We start from the raw sequence: 17,195 nt of genomic DNA on the forward strand, positions 1-17,195 counted from the left end.
CTCAGCCTAGCAGATCTCACAAAGATAGGGTAGAAAAGAAGTCTGCACAAATAAATAAGAGGTCATAGGGAAAATAGCTAATAAAACCACCAATGGCACAAAAGAGTAAATGGACTTCGTCAAGGGCATCATCTACCTACCTTCTGACAGTGAGGACAGGGAAAGTTGTGTGTTGCTGTCTGTAAGTGATGCTCCAGGGCTTCTGGGGTAGAATATTTATTTACACACTTGACACACCTGAAGCAGGAGGAAGAAGAAAGAATGCATTTAGTTAGAGGACTAGGGTCCAATTTTAGTATGCACTGATATTTATTATTAATATTATCAAAGAAGAAAATGAGACAATTTATAACCTTGAGTCCCCAGTGTGATGTAGTGACTAAGAGTGCTTGGTCTTAGGCACAGGATATCTGGGTTAAAATCTCTGCTCAGCCAGACATCAGTCAGTAACTAACTCTCTGCCTAACCTACTTTACAGAACTGGGAGGTTGATTGCGAGGCTAAAAGAATGGGGAAGGACCATGTGCTTTGCTTTGAAAAGTGCTGGGATTAAAACTGTAATAAACAGATAAATCACTTCCTCCTAATTTTCAGTTCTAAGCTGTCCCCCCGCTCCCGCATTGCTTAACTGAGGTAATTTAGTCTTTAAAACAATGGAGGCAGGTGGAATGGATTGGGGGATGGAGAGCTTAAAGAAAACTTGTTCTTGTACCCCAAGTTGACCATTGACACCATAGCTCCCAAAAATATCTGAGTAAAGCCTAGTCACCTAGTCTGAGAACTTTCAAGATCTGAGGGCCACATTTTATTCTCAAAATGTTCTCTAATCTGTGACCAGTGACAATGACTTAATTCACTGGCCTAAAAATCCTTTATTTCATATGGACAGTGTGCAATTTCTGTTTCTGTAAGTGGTTTTGCTTTGAGAATCTTTTCTAAATCACTTTGAGAGCCTCTTGGAGCAACAAAGTGAGGTGTAAGAATTTTAAATAAATAAAGATGCAACAGTTTGTCAGTACAGAATTAGTACAAGCTTCCAACAACAGAGATTAATATCTTCTGCTTCTAGTTTTTAGAAAACCAGTGTTTTGCCATTTCATTTGAATTGCAACAAACTATAGTTTACTTGGGACGTGGGTGGCGCTGTGGGTAAAAGCCTCAGCGCCTAGGGCTTGCCAATCGAAAGGTCGGCGGTTCGAATCCCCGCGGCGGGGTACGCTCCCATTGCTTGGTCCCAGCGCCTGCCAACCTAGCAGTTCGAAAGCACCCCCGGGTGCAAGTAGATAAATAGGAACCGCTTACTGGTGGGAAGGTAAACGGCGTTTCCGTGTGCTGCGCTGGCTCGCCAGATGCAGCTTTGTCACACTGGCCACGTGACCCGGAAGTGTCTCCGGACAGCGCTGGCCCCCGGCCTCTTAAGTGAGTTGGGCGCACAACCCTAGAGTCTGTCAAGACTGGCCCGTACGGGCAGGGGTACCTTTACCTTTACCTTATAGTTTACTTACTCTCAAACCAGAATCCCAAACCACAGTTTCATCTGATATGTTTCATCTACCACCTAAACCATTCAATCAAAAATAGTCTCTGTCATCACTTGACTGCCACATATATGTTAACTGTTTGCCCTGACAATAACAAAATCAAGCTTGAAGTCAAACATAGACAGAAAAAGCACTTTCCCAACAACTACCGTACTTGTAAATGGCAATGTCCTTCTTGGGACTGTGTTGAGGGAGCAAGCTGTGGGAATACTGATGGACACCCAGTTCATAGAGGGAGGGGAAGTCCTTGCTGCAAAGGTGACAACGGTAGCTCAGCTCCTCCTGATGGTTCTTGATATGCTCCAAGAAGGAATCCAGCTTCTGGAATGTTTGAGCACAATTTTTCACAACACACTTGTAAACCTGCACATTAATGGTGATAGGAGAATGATTAGACCGGTAACTCTGACCGCTTATCATCATGAAAACAAGCAAACCCTAGTGTACTGTGAGAAATAAAATAATAAATGTAATTAAAGATTCTTGTATACTCCTATAAAGGAGGTTGCCTGCTCAATCTCTAATGATTTATTATTCTAACCCATCTTTCCAAGCATGCTATACTGATGGTGGGTGTCAGGGTTTTAGGGAGAGAGGAGACAGAGAGCGAGGGCGAGGAGGAAGAGGACGACAATGAGCCGAGGTTGTCCCAAAGTCCGTCTAGCGAATCAGAGGATTCCCAGAAGGGAGCCCCCCTGGTCAGGCCAAGGGGCAATAGAGAGGGAATCAGTCAGAAAGAGGGGAACGAAGAGGGAATCCCCAGTGGGAGTGGCAAAGCGGGACCAGCTCCCCCGTCGGAACGGAGTGGAGGGGGGGGAGTTGCCAGTGTGTCAGAAAGAGCAGGACAGGAAGGAGGAAGGGGGAGGAGTTCGGAGCAAGACGTCCTGCCTGAAAGGGAGGAGTGTAGTACCGAGAGCAGCGTAACTGTAGAAAGGAAGGTCAGAGGCAACGTACGCGCGCCAAGTTCAAATATAGAGGCGCGCGGAAATGAGGAGAGCTCTGAGGAGGAGCCTGGTGCCAAAGCACGAAGGAGGGGGGAGCAGGCGGGAGAAGACTCAGCCTCTGGGGAGTCCCGGAAAGAGGGAAGACAGGGGGGCAGGAAGACCCTGCGGAAAAGGAAAGAGAGGAAAAGGTGGAGCAGTACAAGCCTCTTAAATTGGTGCAGGGGAGGGACGGACTCAGAGGGGACTTCTAACATCTAAGGGTAACAGATGCGGAGCCACGGAGTTTGGATGTAATGACGACAATGATCTTCAATAAAACCTTTTGTATATAGCTTGGACTGGACTTTGGTCTCTTGTGAGCTGGGACCCAGGGTGGCTCTGACAGAAAGTCCCCTCCAAAGAACGCAAAAAATTTTTTTTGCAAAGCTCACGAACGGTGACAGCCATGAGTGCGGAGGAGCAGTTGACAGCGCTGCGAACTACAGTTTCCGAACTCACTGCTGCAGTCCTTGCGTCTCAGAAGAAGCATGACGAAATGGAGAAGCGCTGCCAGGACCTGCAAACAAGGTGGGAACGTGCAAGCAGGGAAGGGTTCCCAGGGTCCAGATCAGAGGGGATTGGACTTGGACGGAGGGGGGGCAGCCTAGTCACCCACTTCGATGGGAACCTGAAGCACTACCCCAGTTTCAGAGCAGACGTTTTGTATGCATTGCACTTGCTTCGTCATGACTTTAAAGATGAGGAGGAGAAAGTGGGGTTTATTGTTTCTCACTTGCATGGGCCGGCCAGAGACTGGTTGCGCAATTTGTGGCGTGAAGATGGCCCTGCCCGCCGCGATGCAGATGAATTCATTAAAGCGATGGATGCCTGCTTCCAGTCTACTGTAGATGTGGATCTTGCACGCAGGGAAATTTTTGGATTGCGGCAAGGCGAAGCCACTGTGCGTCAGTACCATTCTAGATTTTTTGCTTTACTGACTGCGCTAAGCTGGGAGAAGGATTGTGCACCTGTGAGGGATTTGTTCTGGGAGGGGCTCAGCGGTCCCATTAAGGATGAACTTGCCAGGGGAGACAGACCCCAGACCCTGGAGGAGCTTGTGCAGAGGGCTTTGGCGATTGGGATACGGCACGAGGGACGTCCTTGGCACACTGAGGAAGAACGTCAGGTGCGTCCACCAGCGAGGACGTCTTCTTTCATCCCCAGGGAGTTCAGTCAGTCACATCCTTCGCCACTGGGAAGGCAGGGGGAGGAGCCCATGGAACTTGGTGGTGCTAAGGCTCAAGCAACAGCCAGAGCCCCAGCTTCCGGTGCAGTGAAGGCAAAGCCTCCTAGAGGGACCAGGAAGTGTTACATTTGCGACAGTGCACAGCACATGGCGAAAGAGTGTCCCCAGAGGCTGCAGAAACACACTGCAGCTTTAGCAACTGTTGCAGCAGAAATGATGCAAGCAGAGCAGCCTCAGGGAAACGACAGTGCCTGGCTGGAAGCAGAGCTGCTGGGGCTCAGCCAGGCGAATCTGTAGAGCAGTCCCCAGCGCTTTTGCAACGCACAGACCCTTTACCACCCAAGCCAGCGGTGCAGCTCACTGCAACACTTCAGTTGCCGAATGGAACCACCCTGGAAGTCCCCATCACGATTGATTCTGGGAGCAACGCAGATTTTGTGGGGACGCACTTTGTCAAGCAGCATCGTATAGCGCTTCTGCCAGCGACAACACCTCTGAACGTAGTCACGGTGGATGGCAGGAAATTGCTAGGAGGACAAGTTGTGCAACAGACGCCTCCCATGGTGATGAGGATTGGAAATCATCGAGAAGTCATCAGCTTCAATGTCACCCGCCTTTCAGACACGCCTATAGTATTAGGCATGAGTTGGCTGGAGAGACACAGTCCTGCTGTAGCGTGGTACCAACGGCAGATCACCTTTTGCTCATCGTACTGTGCTCAACATTGCATCCAGTCCAGCCAGGAGGAGGGAGCTGAGCAGCAGTTGCAACTTGGCATGGTGCAGGCAGTACCCCGCAAGTACGAGGGGTTCCTGGAGGTTTTCTGCGAGAAGGAAGCTGACCAGTTGCCGCCCCACAGACCTTACGATTGCGCGATCGACCTGTTGCCGGGGGCGCAGCTGCCGACTGCGAAGCTGTATTCCATGTCTGAGGACGAGATGCAAGAACTCAGGGAGTTCATAGAGCACAATTTGAAGCGCGGATTCATCCGAGAATCGAAAGCGGTGGGGGGCAGTCCTGTTTTCTTTGTAAAGAAGAAAGACACGCCCCAGAAAAGACTCATTGTGGACTATCGATTCATAAACAGTAAGACCAAACCCAAGGCCTTCCCCATGCCCAAGATAGATGATCTCCTGGCAACCGTAAGGAAGGGGAAGATCTTCACCAAATTGGATCTGCGTGGAGCGTATAACCTCATACGCATCCGGGAGGGCGATGAGTGGAAGACGGCCATGTTCACGCCTCTGGGCACGTACGAATACAGAGTTATGCCATTTGGTCTCCAAAATGGATCTCACGTCTTCCAAGCATTTATGCATCACGTGCTAGCGGGACTTCTCTACAAGAAATGCGTGTGTTTCCTCGACGACATCCTGATCTTTTCGGAAACGGAGGAGGCCCATGAGAAGGACGTAAAGGAAGTCCTGCAGAGACTACGGGAGAACAAGCTCTACGCCAAGTTAGAGAAGTGCCAGTTTGATGTGACGGACGTGGATTTCCTAGGCTACAAGCTGTCCGACAAGGGGCTGGCCATGGACAGCGCCAAGGTCCGCGCGGTGTTGGACTGGAAGAGCCCTCGCAATCGGAAGGAAGTCCAAAGATTCATCGGCTTCGCCAACTTCTACCGCAAATTCATCAGAGGTTTTGCAAAGGAGACGGCAGCGATCACGGACACTCTCAGTTCCAAGAAAAAGAGGTTCGTGTGGACGGAACAGGCGGAGCGCTCTTTTCAGAAGCTTAAAAGCCTTTTCGCCTCCGAGGAGCAGCTGCTGCACGTGAATCCAGGCAAGCCCATACGACTAGAGACCGACGCGTCAGACAGAGCGGTTGGAGCCGTACTCCTGCAAGAAGATCCACATGGAAACTGGAGACCCGGTGCCTTTTACTCCAGAAAGCTCAGCAAAGCGGAGCAAAACTACACCATATGGGACAGGGAGCTGTTAGCCATTCACGCAGCTTTCAAAGCGTGGCGACACTTCCTCATAGGAGCCAAGCACACAGTACAGGTCCGCACGGATCACAAGAACCTAGAGTATTGGCGCACGGCGAAGCTCCAAAGCCAGAGGCACATGCGCTGGGCGGAATTCTTCGCGGATTTCGACTTTCGGATAGAGTACGTCCCAGGAGATTCCAACGTTATAGCCGATGCGCTATCCAGGAAACCGCAATATCTCGATGAAGCGGCGCCTGTAGCAGCCAAGCACATTTTCGCACCGCAGGCGTGGTCGTGCGCTGCCGCCACAGTAGATCTGGACGCGGTGCGACGCGCGTTGCAAGTGGATCAGTTCGCACAGTCCAAGATGGAGGAATTGCGCAGAGGTGTGCAGAGTGGCGAAGAGTTCCAACTACGCGACGGGCTGCTAACTCGCAAAGGTGCCCTCTACGTGCCAAGCGACGAGCTTCGCGCAAAGGTTCTGCAGCAGTTGCACGACGCCCCCAGTGCGGGCCACTTCGGTAAGGAGAAGACAATAGAACTGGTGGCAAGAGACTTTTGGTGGCCCCGGATGCGTGGAGAGGTAGCGGATTACGTCGCCAGGTGTGACACTTGTCAGAGGTTCAAGCCAGTACACCAGAAGCCAGCGGGGCTGTTGGAACCGCTGGAAACGCCACAGCAACCGTGGGAGAGGGTAGCTCTGGACTTCGTTACTGACCTGCCCAGCTCCAGGGGGAAGACGGCGGTACTGGTGGTTGTGGACCTGTTCACCAAGATGGCGCACTTCATTCCATGCGCAAAGGTGGCGACGGCGGAACAGACTGCCAAACTCTTCATCGATCACGTGTTCAAGGTGCATGGGCTGCCGCAGTCCATCCTGTCCGACAGGGGGCGCCAGTTTGTTTCCAATTTTTGGCAGAAGCTTTTGGGTATCCTGAACGTCAAGATCAACCTCACGTCGGCGAGACACCCACAAACCAACGGCCAAGCTGAGAGGGTCAACGCGATCATGCAGCAGTACCTGAGATGTTACGCCAACCAGCGACCAGCAGTTTGGGTGGACTACCTGCCGATGGCAGAGTTTGCCTATAACAACACGAAGCACGCGTCCACGGGGGTGACGCCGTTTTTCGCGAACAATGGTCGTCACCCCAGAACCTTCCCGGGGTTCGTGGCACCGGGAGAGGGGGTGCCGCAAGGAGCCGACCAGTTTGCAGCGGAGCTGCAGGAGGTGCACGAAGAGTTGCGGAGACATTTAGAGCTGGCCAAGCAAGCATATAAGGTGCAGGCTGACAAAAACAGGAGAGAGGGAGAGGAGATCCAGGTGGGGGACTGGGTGTGGTTAGCGGCCCAAGCGATGCCAGCCAAGTCGTTGGCCAAGAAGAAGCTGGGGCACAGGCAGTTAGGGCCGTACCAGGTGGAGGCTAAAATCAACCCTGTAGCCTTTCGACTAGCCCTCCCCGAAGGTTCCAGAGTGCACCCGGTCTTTCATAGATCGGTGCTCACTCCCTACAAGGCACCGCACAGGTTTCAGGAGTCTGACACAGTCACGCAGCAACACACTAAGTCACAGGAGAGGGAGAGGGCGCCTAGGGCCGAACCACTCAACGAGGTCACAGAGATCCTGGACTCGAGATGGGGGCAAGAGGGAGTAGAATATTTTCTAGTCAGAGAGGGTGCCCCAGTCAGTGCCAATGGTTGGGTGCCGGGCTACGCCTTAGACGAACCTCTTTTAAAAGACGAGTTCCATGCCCTTTTCCCTCATAGACCCATGCCAGCCGAGTACTTTGATGACTGGCTCTTTACGCCCACATGTTCAGGCAGCACTTTCCACGGCTTTTCTTCAGCTGAAGAAAGGTCGCCGGACTCCAACTCGCCCAGGGGATCGTGTTCGGGGGTGGACACAGAACCCTCTTATTGGTGGGACGAGCAACCAGAGGAGGACTGGCGCAGGAAATGGCTGACGGGACCTTGGCAGGCAGCACCGGACCAGGTACCAATGGAGGAGGGAGAAGAGAACACCTTGGGTCAAGAACCCGAATTCGAACACTCGTACAACGAACTGCAAACAGAGGAGATGGAGGTGCAGAATCTGTATCCTGCGTCCGCCTCCGAAGAGCGGCAGCTTCCACAACCTGCACCCGATGAGCGGAAGGGGGGAAGGGGGGGCTTCGAGGGGGGGATGGATGTCAGGGTTTTAGGGAGAGAGGAGACAGAGAGCGAGGGCGAGGAGGAAGAGGACGACAACGAGCCGAGGTTGTCCCAAAGTCCGTCTAGCGAATCAGAGGATTCCCAGAAGGGAGCCCCCCTGGTCAGGCCAAGGGGCAATAGAGAGGGAATCAGTCAGAAAGAGGGGAACGAAGAGGGAATCCCCAGTGGGAGTGGCAAAGCGGGACCAGCTCCCCCGTCGGAACGGAGTGGAGGGGGGGGAGTTGCCAGTGTGTCAGAAAGAGCAGGACAGGAAGGAGGAAGGGGGAGGAGTTCGGAGCAAGACGTCCTGCCTGAAAGGGAGGAGTGTAGTACCGAGAGCAGCGTAACTGTAGAAAGGAAGGTCAGAGGCAACGTACGCGCGCCAAGTTCAAATATAGAGGCGCGCGGAAATGAGGAGAGCTCTGAGGAGGAGCCTGGTGCCAAAGCACGAAGGAGGGGGGAGCAGGCGGGAGAAGACTCAGCCTCTGGGGAGTCCCGGAAAGAGGGAAGACAGGGGGGCAGGAAGACCCTGCGGAAAAGGAAAGAGAGGAAAAGGTGGAGCAGTACAAGCCTCTTAAATTGGTGCAGGGGAGGGACGGACTCAGAGGGGACTTCTAACATCTAAGGGTAACAGATGCGGAGCCACGGAGTTTGGATGTAATGACGACAATGATCTTCAATAAAACCTTTTGTATATAGCTTGGACTGGACTTTGGTCTCTTGTGAGCTGGGACCCAGGGTGGCTCTGACAGTGGGCATTGGCTCATTCAGTTAGAGAGAGCACAGAATGACCTACCCTTAGAGGATGCTACAGGTTGTATCTCCGTACAAGTTAGTAGTCTCGATTTGCCTCCTTCAATTCAGGGGACAGAGAAAGATGCCTCCTACCAAGTCAAACCAGACTGATCAAGATTAGCATTGTTTACACTGACTAAGAGTAGTTCTTCGGGGGTTCAGACAGGGGTCTTTCCCAGCAGTACCTAGAGATGTGAGGGATTAAACCTGAGATCATCTGCATGCAAAATATGCATGGGGACCCATCCAAGACAGTGGCTCAGGCAGACATAAATGAGGTGGACTTTTTTGCAGGCAGGTAATTCTTACACTAAAACAAACCTTTTTGGGAAGGGGTATCAAAAGAGACCTAAGCTATAAGAAATTTAGTGAGCAATTGTTTAGCTTTATTGTGCTATTCCTACCCAGAAGCTTGGATAGGAATAAAGTGTATTGTCTACAGGAGGCCTGCAGATCAGTTGTAGAAAAACACATTTCTGTGTGCATAATGTCTCAGGTTCCATCTCTAGCATCTTTGCCTGAAGCATTTCTGAGCCTTTGCCAGCCAGGCAAGATTTTACTAGACTAGACTGATCATTGGTCTGACTCAATAAAGAAATCAACATTCCATGCCAAATTAGCCTGCATTTTGCACAAAGGAAAACTGGATCCTATCACCTTTGTCCTTTATGCACCATTTCTTACTTCTGTAAGTCAGAGATCAGTACAGAGTTTAGAAGAGCAGGGGGAAGTCATCCTTTGACTTTGGCACCCACCTGTTCATGTTTGTGTTGGGTCATGTGCGATTTCAACTGGAAATAGGTGCAGAATTTGTTGGGGCAGAACTGGCACTGGTAAGAACTGTCTATCAAGACCACTTGCTTAGCTTCCAGTTTGCAAGCCTCATGCTCTTCTGCAGGAGGCATGACCTGTGGCTGTGGGGGGCTGCTTCTGGGAACCGTGTTCAAACCTGGAGGAAATAGCCAAGACACATATATATATTAGAGGTTCAGCTTAGGAAGTTACTAGAGTTGTTGTTGTTGTTCTAATTATAAGAACATACAACCAAGGTCAGCTGTGCATTTTCATACAATACCCTATCACTCATCTCAAATCACAGCCAGCCAGCTCTCCCTTCCAAAATGCAAAGCCGGGGGCGGGGAGGTCAGCTTCTCTTCGTTTTCCCTTCCCTGTGCTTTTCACTTAATATGCATTATCATTAATGAGTGAGATCTCCGCTCTGGGTATTTTAGAGTTTAAATGACAGAGGAACTTGCTGATCAAAGCTCTAGTTCTCGGCAAGGTTAATGTGGGCCTGGACTGTACCGCTTCAAACTGCAGGTGAGAGCTCACATGATTGAATGACCCTCAATACAACAAACCTGATGCCAGGAAGGATTATTAGCTGTGAAATACCCATTTTCTATGTGACATATAGAAACTGTAGTTTGAAGTGGGCATAGCCTAGATACACATTTATTGCATCAGTGATAACTAGGTCAAGATCTACCCTTGGTTGGCGAGAGGCCTTAGGCACTGTGGAGAAGAGATAGTACTGTGTGAAGCACCAAATGTCATTCTCTGCCAGCTAGGTTCACTGTAATTTGCAGCCAGTATTCATTCTGCACTTTCAGACTTGTGACACCTGTAGCTGATCCCTTCTGTTTTGGTAAACCCATCTATAGCTGGGATGGGAATACCCTTCCCACCCAACTAATGAGCTGACAAGGTGGGAAAGAGATTGGCTAGACAGGCTGACAAATTGCCATCTGATGTCTGGCTTAGGGCAAAGTAACTGGACCATCATGTACAAATGATTTGGAGTGCAAGGCTCAACTAATTCCTTAAGATCAACCATGGCTAGTACCAGGGATATTTAGGATGTCAGCTATGCAATACATGAAGTCACTGGCTAAACAGGCTCTGTTCCATGGATAGTTCTCACATGAAGCAACTAAATCTTAAGAATAAACCATGTGCTTCGCAAGTACAATATACTGACTAGCATCCCTTCGCCTGCCCCATGTCTGGGGATTCATGATCACTATCTAAACACATCCAAATGAGCTCAGAGACAAAGAATTATGGATTTGTCTCCTACTGCCAGATCCCACTACTGTGCAAAGCTTTCAAATTAGGAGGAGGGCTGGGGCAGGGGAGAGATAACATGGATGGAGAGTACAAAATAATGGATTGTGACGCAGTTGTAGCTTGAAAACCTGGCCCCTACATTCATGATCCAATAAATTTTGAAGTCGGTAGTATACATAAATCTACTCTCCAATCCTTCCGAGTCCTAGGGACCAAGACAGGTAGAAGCAAGTGGAAGCACAATTATTCAGAAGTTTGGGGAGCAGGTCACCAGTCAACTGGCCATCCCACCAGTAAGTAATGCACCTGCATTCTCCTCATCCTCCTGCTGGTTGGGGTTGAGTGCCATGACTTGCACAGTGACAGAGCTCCGAGAGATGGTACACCCAATTCCTGGTGGCCACACCTTATGCGTCTGCATATGCTTTTTCACGTTGGACTTTTGGGCAAAGGCACGACCACATACGATGCACTGGAATGGCTTCTCCCCTGTGTGACTGAAGGAAAAAAGGAGATTGCATAAGGGAGGGTAAGGCAGAATCTCTCCACAGGGGAGTAGCCACACTGCTCCAGCTCCTTTTCGGCAAAGGTAACAGGTTTGATTTCCAAAATACAGTAAAGAGCTTTTTAAAAACAGTGTCAAAATGAAGTGGAATTCCTGCCACTAAGAAGTCTATCCAGGGAAGCAGGAAGTGGTGCTGGGAAGCAGGAACTACTAAATGGCTACTGGCAAGAGGAGCAGAAACTTTGGCTTGGAAGCACAAAGCAAAAACTGGAGAATTCTTGTTATTGTTTAGTCGCTTTGTTCATAAAAATGACTCAACGCACTTACAGACACAATAAAAAAATACTAAAATGAATTACAATAAACATAATAAAAACCTAACAAAGAAGCAAATTGATACAAATAAAAAGGACAGTCCAGCAGATCCTGCTCTACCAAATACTTAAAAACCCTTCAAACCAAGGATGAAAAGCCCAGGTAAAATGGAGCATGTGGACAGACTGTTTCTAAGTGTTGGGATGCAAAACGGGAGGTGAATGTGGCAGCCTAGAAGCTATTGTTCCCAGCAGGATCACTTCTGGCTAGTCAGGAGAGTGACTGGCAGGCCCAATTTGGCAGCCTGGCAACAGGCTGTGGTGTAGCCCTGCAAGACCTGGTGGCTTTATCAGCTGAGAGCTGTGGCTGAATTTAGGTTTCACAAACTACACGCATTGACCCACTCAGGCCATTCTGAGGTCAATGTTGAACTTTTTGGGGACCACACTGACCTAGCAGCAAGATAGTATTGATTTTCAAAGTCTTATCCAGCATGGAAGAATGGCTCAAAGGGAAGTGACCTGTTGCTCAGAGTTGTCCAGCCAATCCCTCATCCTATCCAATTAGCCATAATCTGTATGCCTCATTTAGAATGCCAACGTTACCTTCTGATATGCTGCTGCAGGTCAAAGTTCTTGGTGAATGCCTTATCGCAGTATGTGCATTTCAGTTTTGGTGACTTGGGTTTCCCTGAAATAAAGCGGTAGGAAATAATCATGAGCTCAAATTGGGGAGGCCACTGTCGTGGATTCTTACTCCCTCGCTCTCCATTGTGCTAGAACTGTATTTGGGGGCAATGTCTAACGTTGGGATGAAAGTGAAGCATGGTAACAGTTATGGTGGCCAATAATCTCAGCTAAGAAGTAGGCTCCTTAGTGGGCAAAATAAGCTAATTAGGCCCAGTAATCGCATTGCCCCTTGTGCTTATGGAGCTGCTTCAACACTTCAAACTCTGCATTACTGGGGTGAGAAACCTCAAACCAGGAATTCCTACTTTGGATTTTCCCCATATCAGTGTTAATAATCTGGAAACTGGGATAACACTGGCATGGGCTCCTCCTGTGTAGTCAGGGCTTCTCACATCATCTGGTGGCACAGGAAGGAACAGCACTGCAGCAACTCCTCTACCACCAGAGTAACAAAAATAACAAGCTTTAATGGACTATAACAAACATCATAATTTCCTGAAAATACTGATGAGGAAAACAGACATTCTGATTTTCTGTAGTGGGACGTATCAGCACTTGCTTAGGCAACGGCTCTGAGTTCCCACTGTGTAAATATGCACAAATCCCACCCACCACCTACCCCCGCAGGACAAGTAATAGCGACAGCAGACAATCCACAAGCAGACTGCAAGCTAATTCCAGCGAGGAAGGGCTTTCTGTGTAGGAATTCCGCAATGTGTGATGCACACCTGAAAAAACACTTAGCTGCAAAAACACTCATAGCAGTCTATTAAGCCCACACAAGTATTTTAATTCATTGGTCTGCATCATCTAAAATATTGATTTGTATCATCTATCCCCCTGCACTATGGAGATATGCACAAGCTCCCAACATGGGAAAACGGCAGATGCATCACCTTAGAGGTAAAAACATGAAAATTCTATTTCAGATGTTATGTAGTGGAAGTGTGGAAAAGGAAGCATGAGGCATTTAACATCCATTTACAAATAGACAGATTCTCAGATTCTTATGCCCACCTGTGGAAAAGGTTACAGCAAACACTGGTGGCAAGAAGCCTTACCTTCTAGCAGGCTGCTGTCTGTCTTAAGACGACGGTTCTTGGCAGCTGCAGCCGGATCAAAATTGGTCACATTTCCTCCGCAGGCATTGTTCAAGGGGGCAACAGTGTTGGGGCTTTTAGCCTTAAAACCTTGCTTCCCTGGACTGTATACTGGAGGGGAGGGGTACACTGGGGTTTCCACACATTGATTGGGCACCTAAAATAGAAATTATTGATGAAAACATGCTGAAAATGTAGTAACAACATTGACAACTCTGAAAAGATGTTTCCACTTCTAAACATTTAATATTCTGTTCAACATGCTAGATCCAGCACGGTGTAGTGGTTGGGTGTTAGACTAGGATCTGGGAAACCGGGGTTCAAATCCTCACTCAACCACGAAACTCACAGGTGACCTTGGTTCCGTCACCATCTCTCAGACTGACCTACCTCACGGGGCTAAAATGAGAAAGGGAAGAACTCTGTATGCTACTTTGAGCTTCTTGGGGGAAAGGTGGGATATAAATGTAATAATAAATAAAAATAAATGAAGTGTGGTCTAATTTCAAACATGTGTTTATCATCCTAAATGCAGTGTGGAAAGAGAAGTGAGTTGTCTTGGCTTCTGCTCACAGTCCTCTCAAAGGGCTGAGAAGTCAAAAGCAAGGCACAAGGGGAATTATCTAGTGAAGGTCATATGAATTATGACTTAACATTTAGTTGTATCAAATTAACATACTCCACCCAGCTTTACAACTCAGTAGTGCAATGGATATTTACGTTTTCTCATGTGAAATGGAACCGAACAGATTCCAGAGAAATGCCAAGTAGCCAGAGCAACTTCAGACACTCTTGAAGCAGAACCAAGTCAAAACGTTTAACAATTTTGACTTCATGATTGCCTTATAGAACTTGAAGTCACTTTTTAGAACCTGAATGCAGAAGACAGTGGGACTTTCTTTCTCAGACAAACTGAGAGCTCTTTGAGTCAAAAGGTGGGATATAAATCATATAAAGATCTATGATTAAGATTAGAGACTACATCAAATTTATTTTACATACGCAAAGTAAAACCAGTGTTATGGTATCAGATGCATATGTAATTGAGTGCAATGGGGTGACAGCGCTTTCTAGAGAACCAGTCCTCTTCACTGTGGCCCCTGCTTTATCTGAGGGTATGAACTCAACAAAAACAAAATTAGGCAAAGGGTCCACATTTCTTTTTTCTGTATAGCATCTGATTATGCTTTTTCTATCTGCAAGATTTTCATTTTACTCCCAAATTAGCAGTTATGTCAAAAAAATAAATGTTTTGAAAAGAGCTTCAGCAGTGTGTGCTCTTCAAAGATGCAATTCCGTCTTGGACTATTGTCTTAATACTCAGGCTAGGTTACTTACTAGGCTTTCCTGGCCTTGTCCTGTTACTTCATGAACTCCATCTCTTAGTAGCTTTCTAAACAAACCCTCTGCCTCCTGGTTTAGCGTTGACATTCTTCTACTTGTTGACAACTATATGATGTTCCCTCTTAATCACATTGGGCCAGCGACACATGCTTCATTCTAGTGGCCTCTCCACATCCATCGATTCCTGTTGCCCATAAATCGTTTTCCTTGTTCCCTCAACTCCCTGCAGCTGGCTGACATCTTTCTGATCACTATTTTGCTCACAGAGAAAATAATCACTGATTAGAAGACAAGCTTGTTCATCTTGCTGCACCTCTAATTTCTTTGATAAATAGTATTTTGAGGCTAAGTGAAGCAGAAATAGCATAGTCTTCTTGTAGCCAGAGATCGTGCGCCCTTCTGGGGGAAAGGCAATAAGCAACGCTTGGAACCATACTGCATTATGTGGGTCAACAAAATAAAAAATAAAATAAGCTTTACCTCCATAGGTGGGTAGGGTTGCATCCCCAGATTCTGTATCTCTACTGTGCTATTCCCAGCCATGGGGGCTGATGAACTGTACACTTCCACCACTCCACTGCTGCCTGAGTTGGCCTGACCTGGCGCTCCAAGAGACTGAGGTGCGGGAGGAGGAGGCTGAGGTGGGGGTGGTGGGGGTGGAGGAGGTGGTGGTGGTTGAGAAAGGTAGCCAGCTCCAGTATGCATATTCAGGCTGCTCTAAAAAGATAGGATGAGAAATTAGCAAGAATGAAGCGGCCAGATTTCCCAGATTCGATGACTCCCATTCATAAACCAAGATCACTTTTGTGGGTAAAACTACCTGTAGCAAACAAGTATCTTTCCACATTGAGTATGGTTGACATGTAATGGGGAAAAAAATGTTATCTGTGTTGGTATCTGCAAAGAGCCTGTTGCAATTGTAACATCAGAGTTAAAATGTTGTAATAAATTTGGATTTCCTTCTTCGTGCCTTAAAAGTTGTGCTTGGTGATGTGGGCACACAAAAGCTTGTATTGCCTCTATTCTCCAGCTTTATTTTATTTTATTTCTTAAACGGAATCACTAGAATCACACATACTTGTGCTATTTGCACACCATGAATTTCTACAATCATTATATCCCATGCCTTTTACAATGCTTCATGATATTCTACTTGCCTTTTTTGCCACTGACATACACAAAGTTTACTATGCAATGGCAATAACGTATCTTACCTGCTTCAACAGTTACCACTAATTTAGTACTCCACGCTATGTAAATTTTGCCATCAGTGCAGAGATGTTCTGATAAGGATGAGTCTGAAGCCAAAAGCTTAATTTTTGTGTGTCATTATCCCCACAAAATTATTTCTAACCTCTTATATACTTTAATTTGCTAGAGCATGTATGCATCTTAAAGGACATAAAAACATTCTGCTTACCTGCACAGAGGGTTGTACTGTGGACATTGGTTGGTCCAGGGTTGTAAAAGCAGACATAGCTGACATCAAGACCTCATCACTCACTAAGATATTCCCCTGGACTAATGTCTGGATCAAAGGAGAGGGTGGGACGGTAATATAGGTAGAGATCTGTTAGGAGGAAGAGATTCTTTAAAATCCTTTACAGTATGTTGGATCTCAGCTCAGAAAGAATAGCTTAGTTGTTGTGAACTGCATTAAAATAGGCTAGGAAAAAATCCATTAATCAATGCAATCTTTCTCTCTCTGCTAGAAAGAGCATAAGAAGAATGGTCTAAAAACCTTGTAATGGAAAGCAACACTTGACATTTATACCACAATCTGAGCATACAAAGCACTTCACAAACATTGTATCATTAAACTCTTGCGACACCTCTGTCTCATAATGTGGATATTTTACTGTATTCAGATTATATGGCTCTACTGTGACATAAATACACTGACTTGAAATGTCTCCAGGAGAAATTTAACAGAGAACAGACAAATTTAATTAATCCAAGCCCAAAGCCGTGATATTTGTAGTCAAACCAAAGTGATATGTCTGGATCCTCAACAGGCAACAGCTCATCTAGAACCCAAGTTTCCCTTCTCTGGGGTTGTTTTTGTTTGTCTGTTGGCTTTTCTTTTCTTTTTTCGAGAGAGAAAGAAATGGAATAATCATCTGCTTGCAGTTAAATTAAAAGGCTTAATATATATATATTTTTAATTTTGCAAGAACTTAAGTTGGGCATTCTATCAAGTCCACATTCAAGGAATATACAGAGAAGGTGCTGCCACAAAACACGAACAGGGAAGATATCTGGGGCTTACTCAAGTAAAAACAATAGGATAAAATACTGGAAAAAGGGAGTTAAAACTAACTACAATGAATTCATAAATTCATTTTAAAACTTTCATGTAGGGATAGAATGCAGGTGTTTGATATTAATGCATTTCTATTGAGATCTGGAAGCTTGTCTCAAATTCACAAGATCACAGAAGCAGACGGAAAGTTCTTCAAAGGTAATCTAGTCCAAGTCCACTGCTGATGCAGTTATTATCTGCCACTACTAGAACATCCAAGGTGTGTTTCACTGTTTGAGGTG

General features: G+C 47.3%; 1 protein-coding gene across 3 annotated transcripts in view; it reads right to left on the reverse strand.

The window, feature by feature from the left end:
• The window catches only part of ZNF341 (zinc finger protein 341), a 29,145-nt gene that overhangs the window by 4,210 nt on the left and 7,740 nt on the right, over positions 1-17,195 (reverse strand). For 2 of the 3 annotated variants that reach the window (XM_081866787.1, XM_081866788.1), the window contains exons 4-11: positions 16,072-16,221; positions 15,132-15,368; positions 13,269-13,464; positions 12,124-12,208; positions 11,005-11,195; positions 9,384-9,577; positions 1,696-1,904; positions 141-237 (exon numbers count right to left, since the gene is read on the reverse strand). In XM_081866787.1, the coding sequence (XP_081722913.1) occupies positions 141-237; positions 1,696-1,904; positions 9,384-9,577; positions 11,005-11,195; positions 12,124-12,208; positions 13,269-13,464; positions 15,132-15,368; positions 16,072-16,221 (1,359 nt within the window). Of the gene's footprint in view, positions 1-140; positions 238-1,695; positions 1,905-9,383; positions 9,578-11,004; positions 11,196-12,123; positions 12,209-13,268; positions 13,465-15,131; positions 15,369-16,071; positions 16,222-17,195 lie in introns of those variants that run through there. The other variant, XM_081866789.1, reaches the window with a different exon arrangement.

This window comes from Podarcis erhardii, assembly GCF_964252035.2.
Source record: "Podarcis erhardii genome assembly, chromosome: 6".
In the NCBI taxonomy this organism is placed as follows: Eukaryota; Metazoa; Chordata; class Lepidosauria; order Squamata; family Lacertidae; genus Podarcis; species Podarcis erhardii.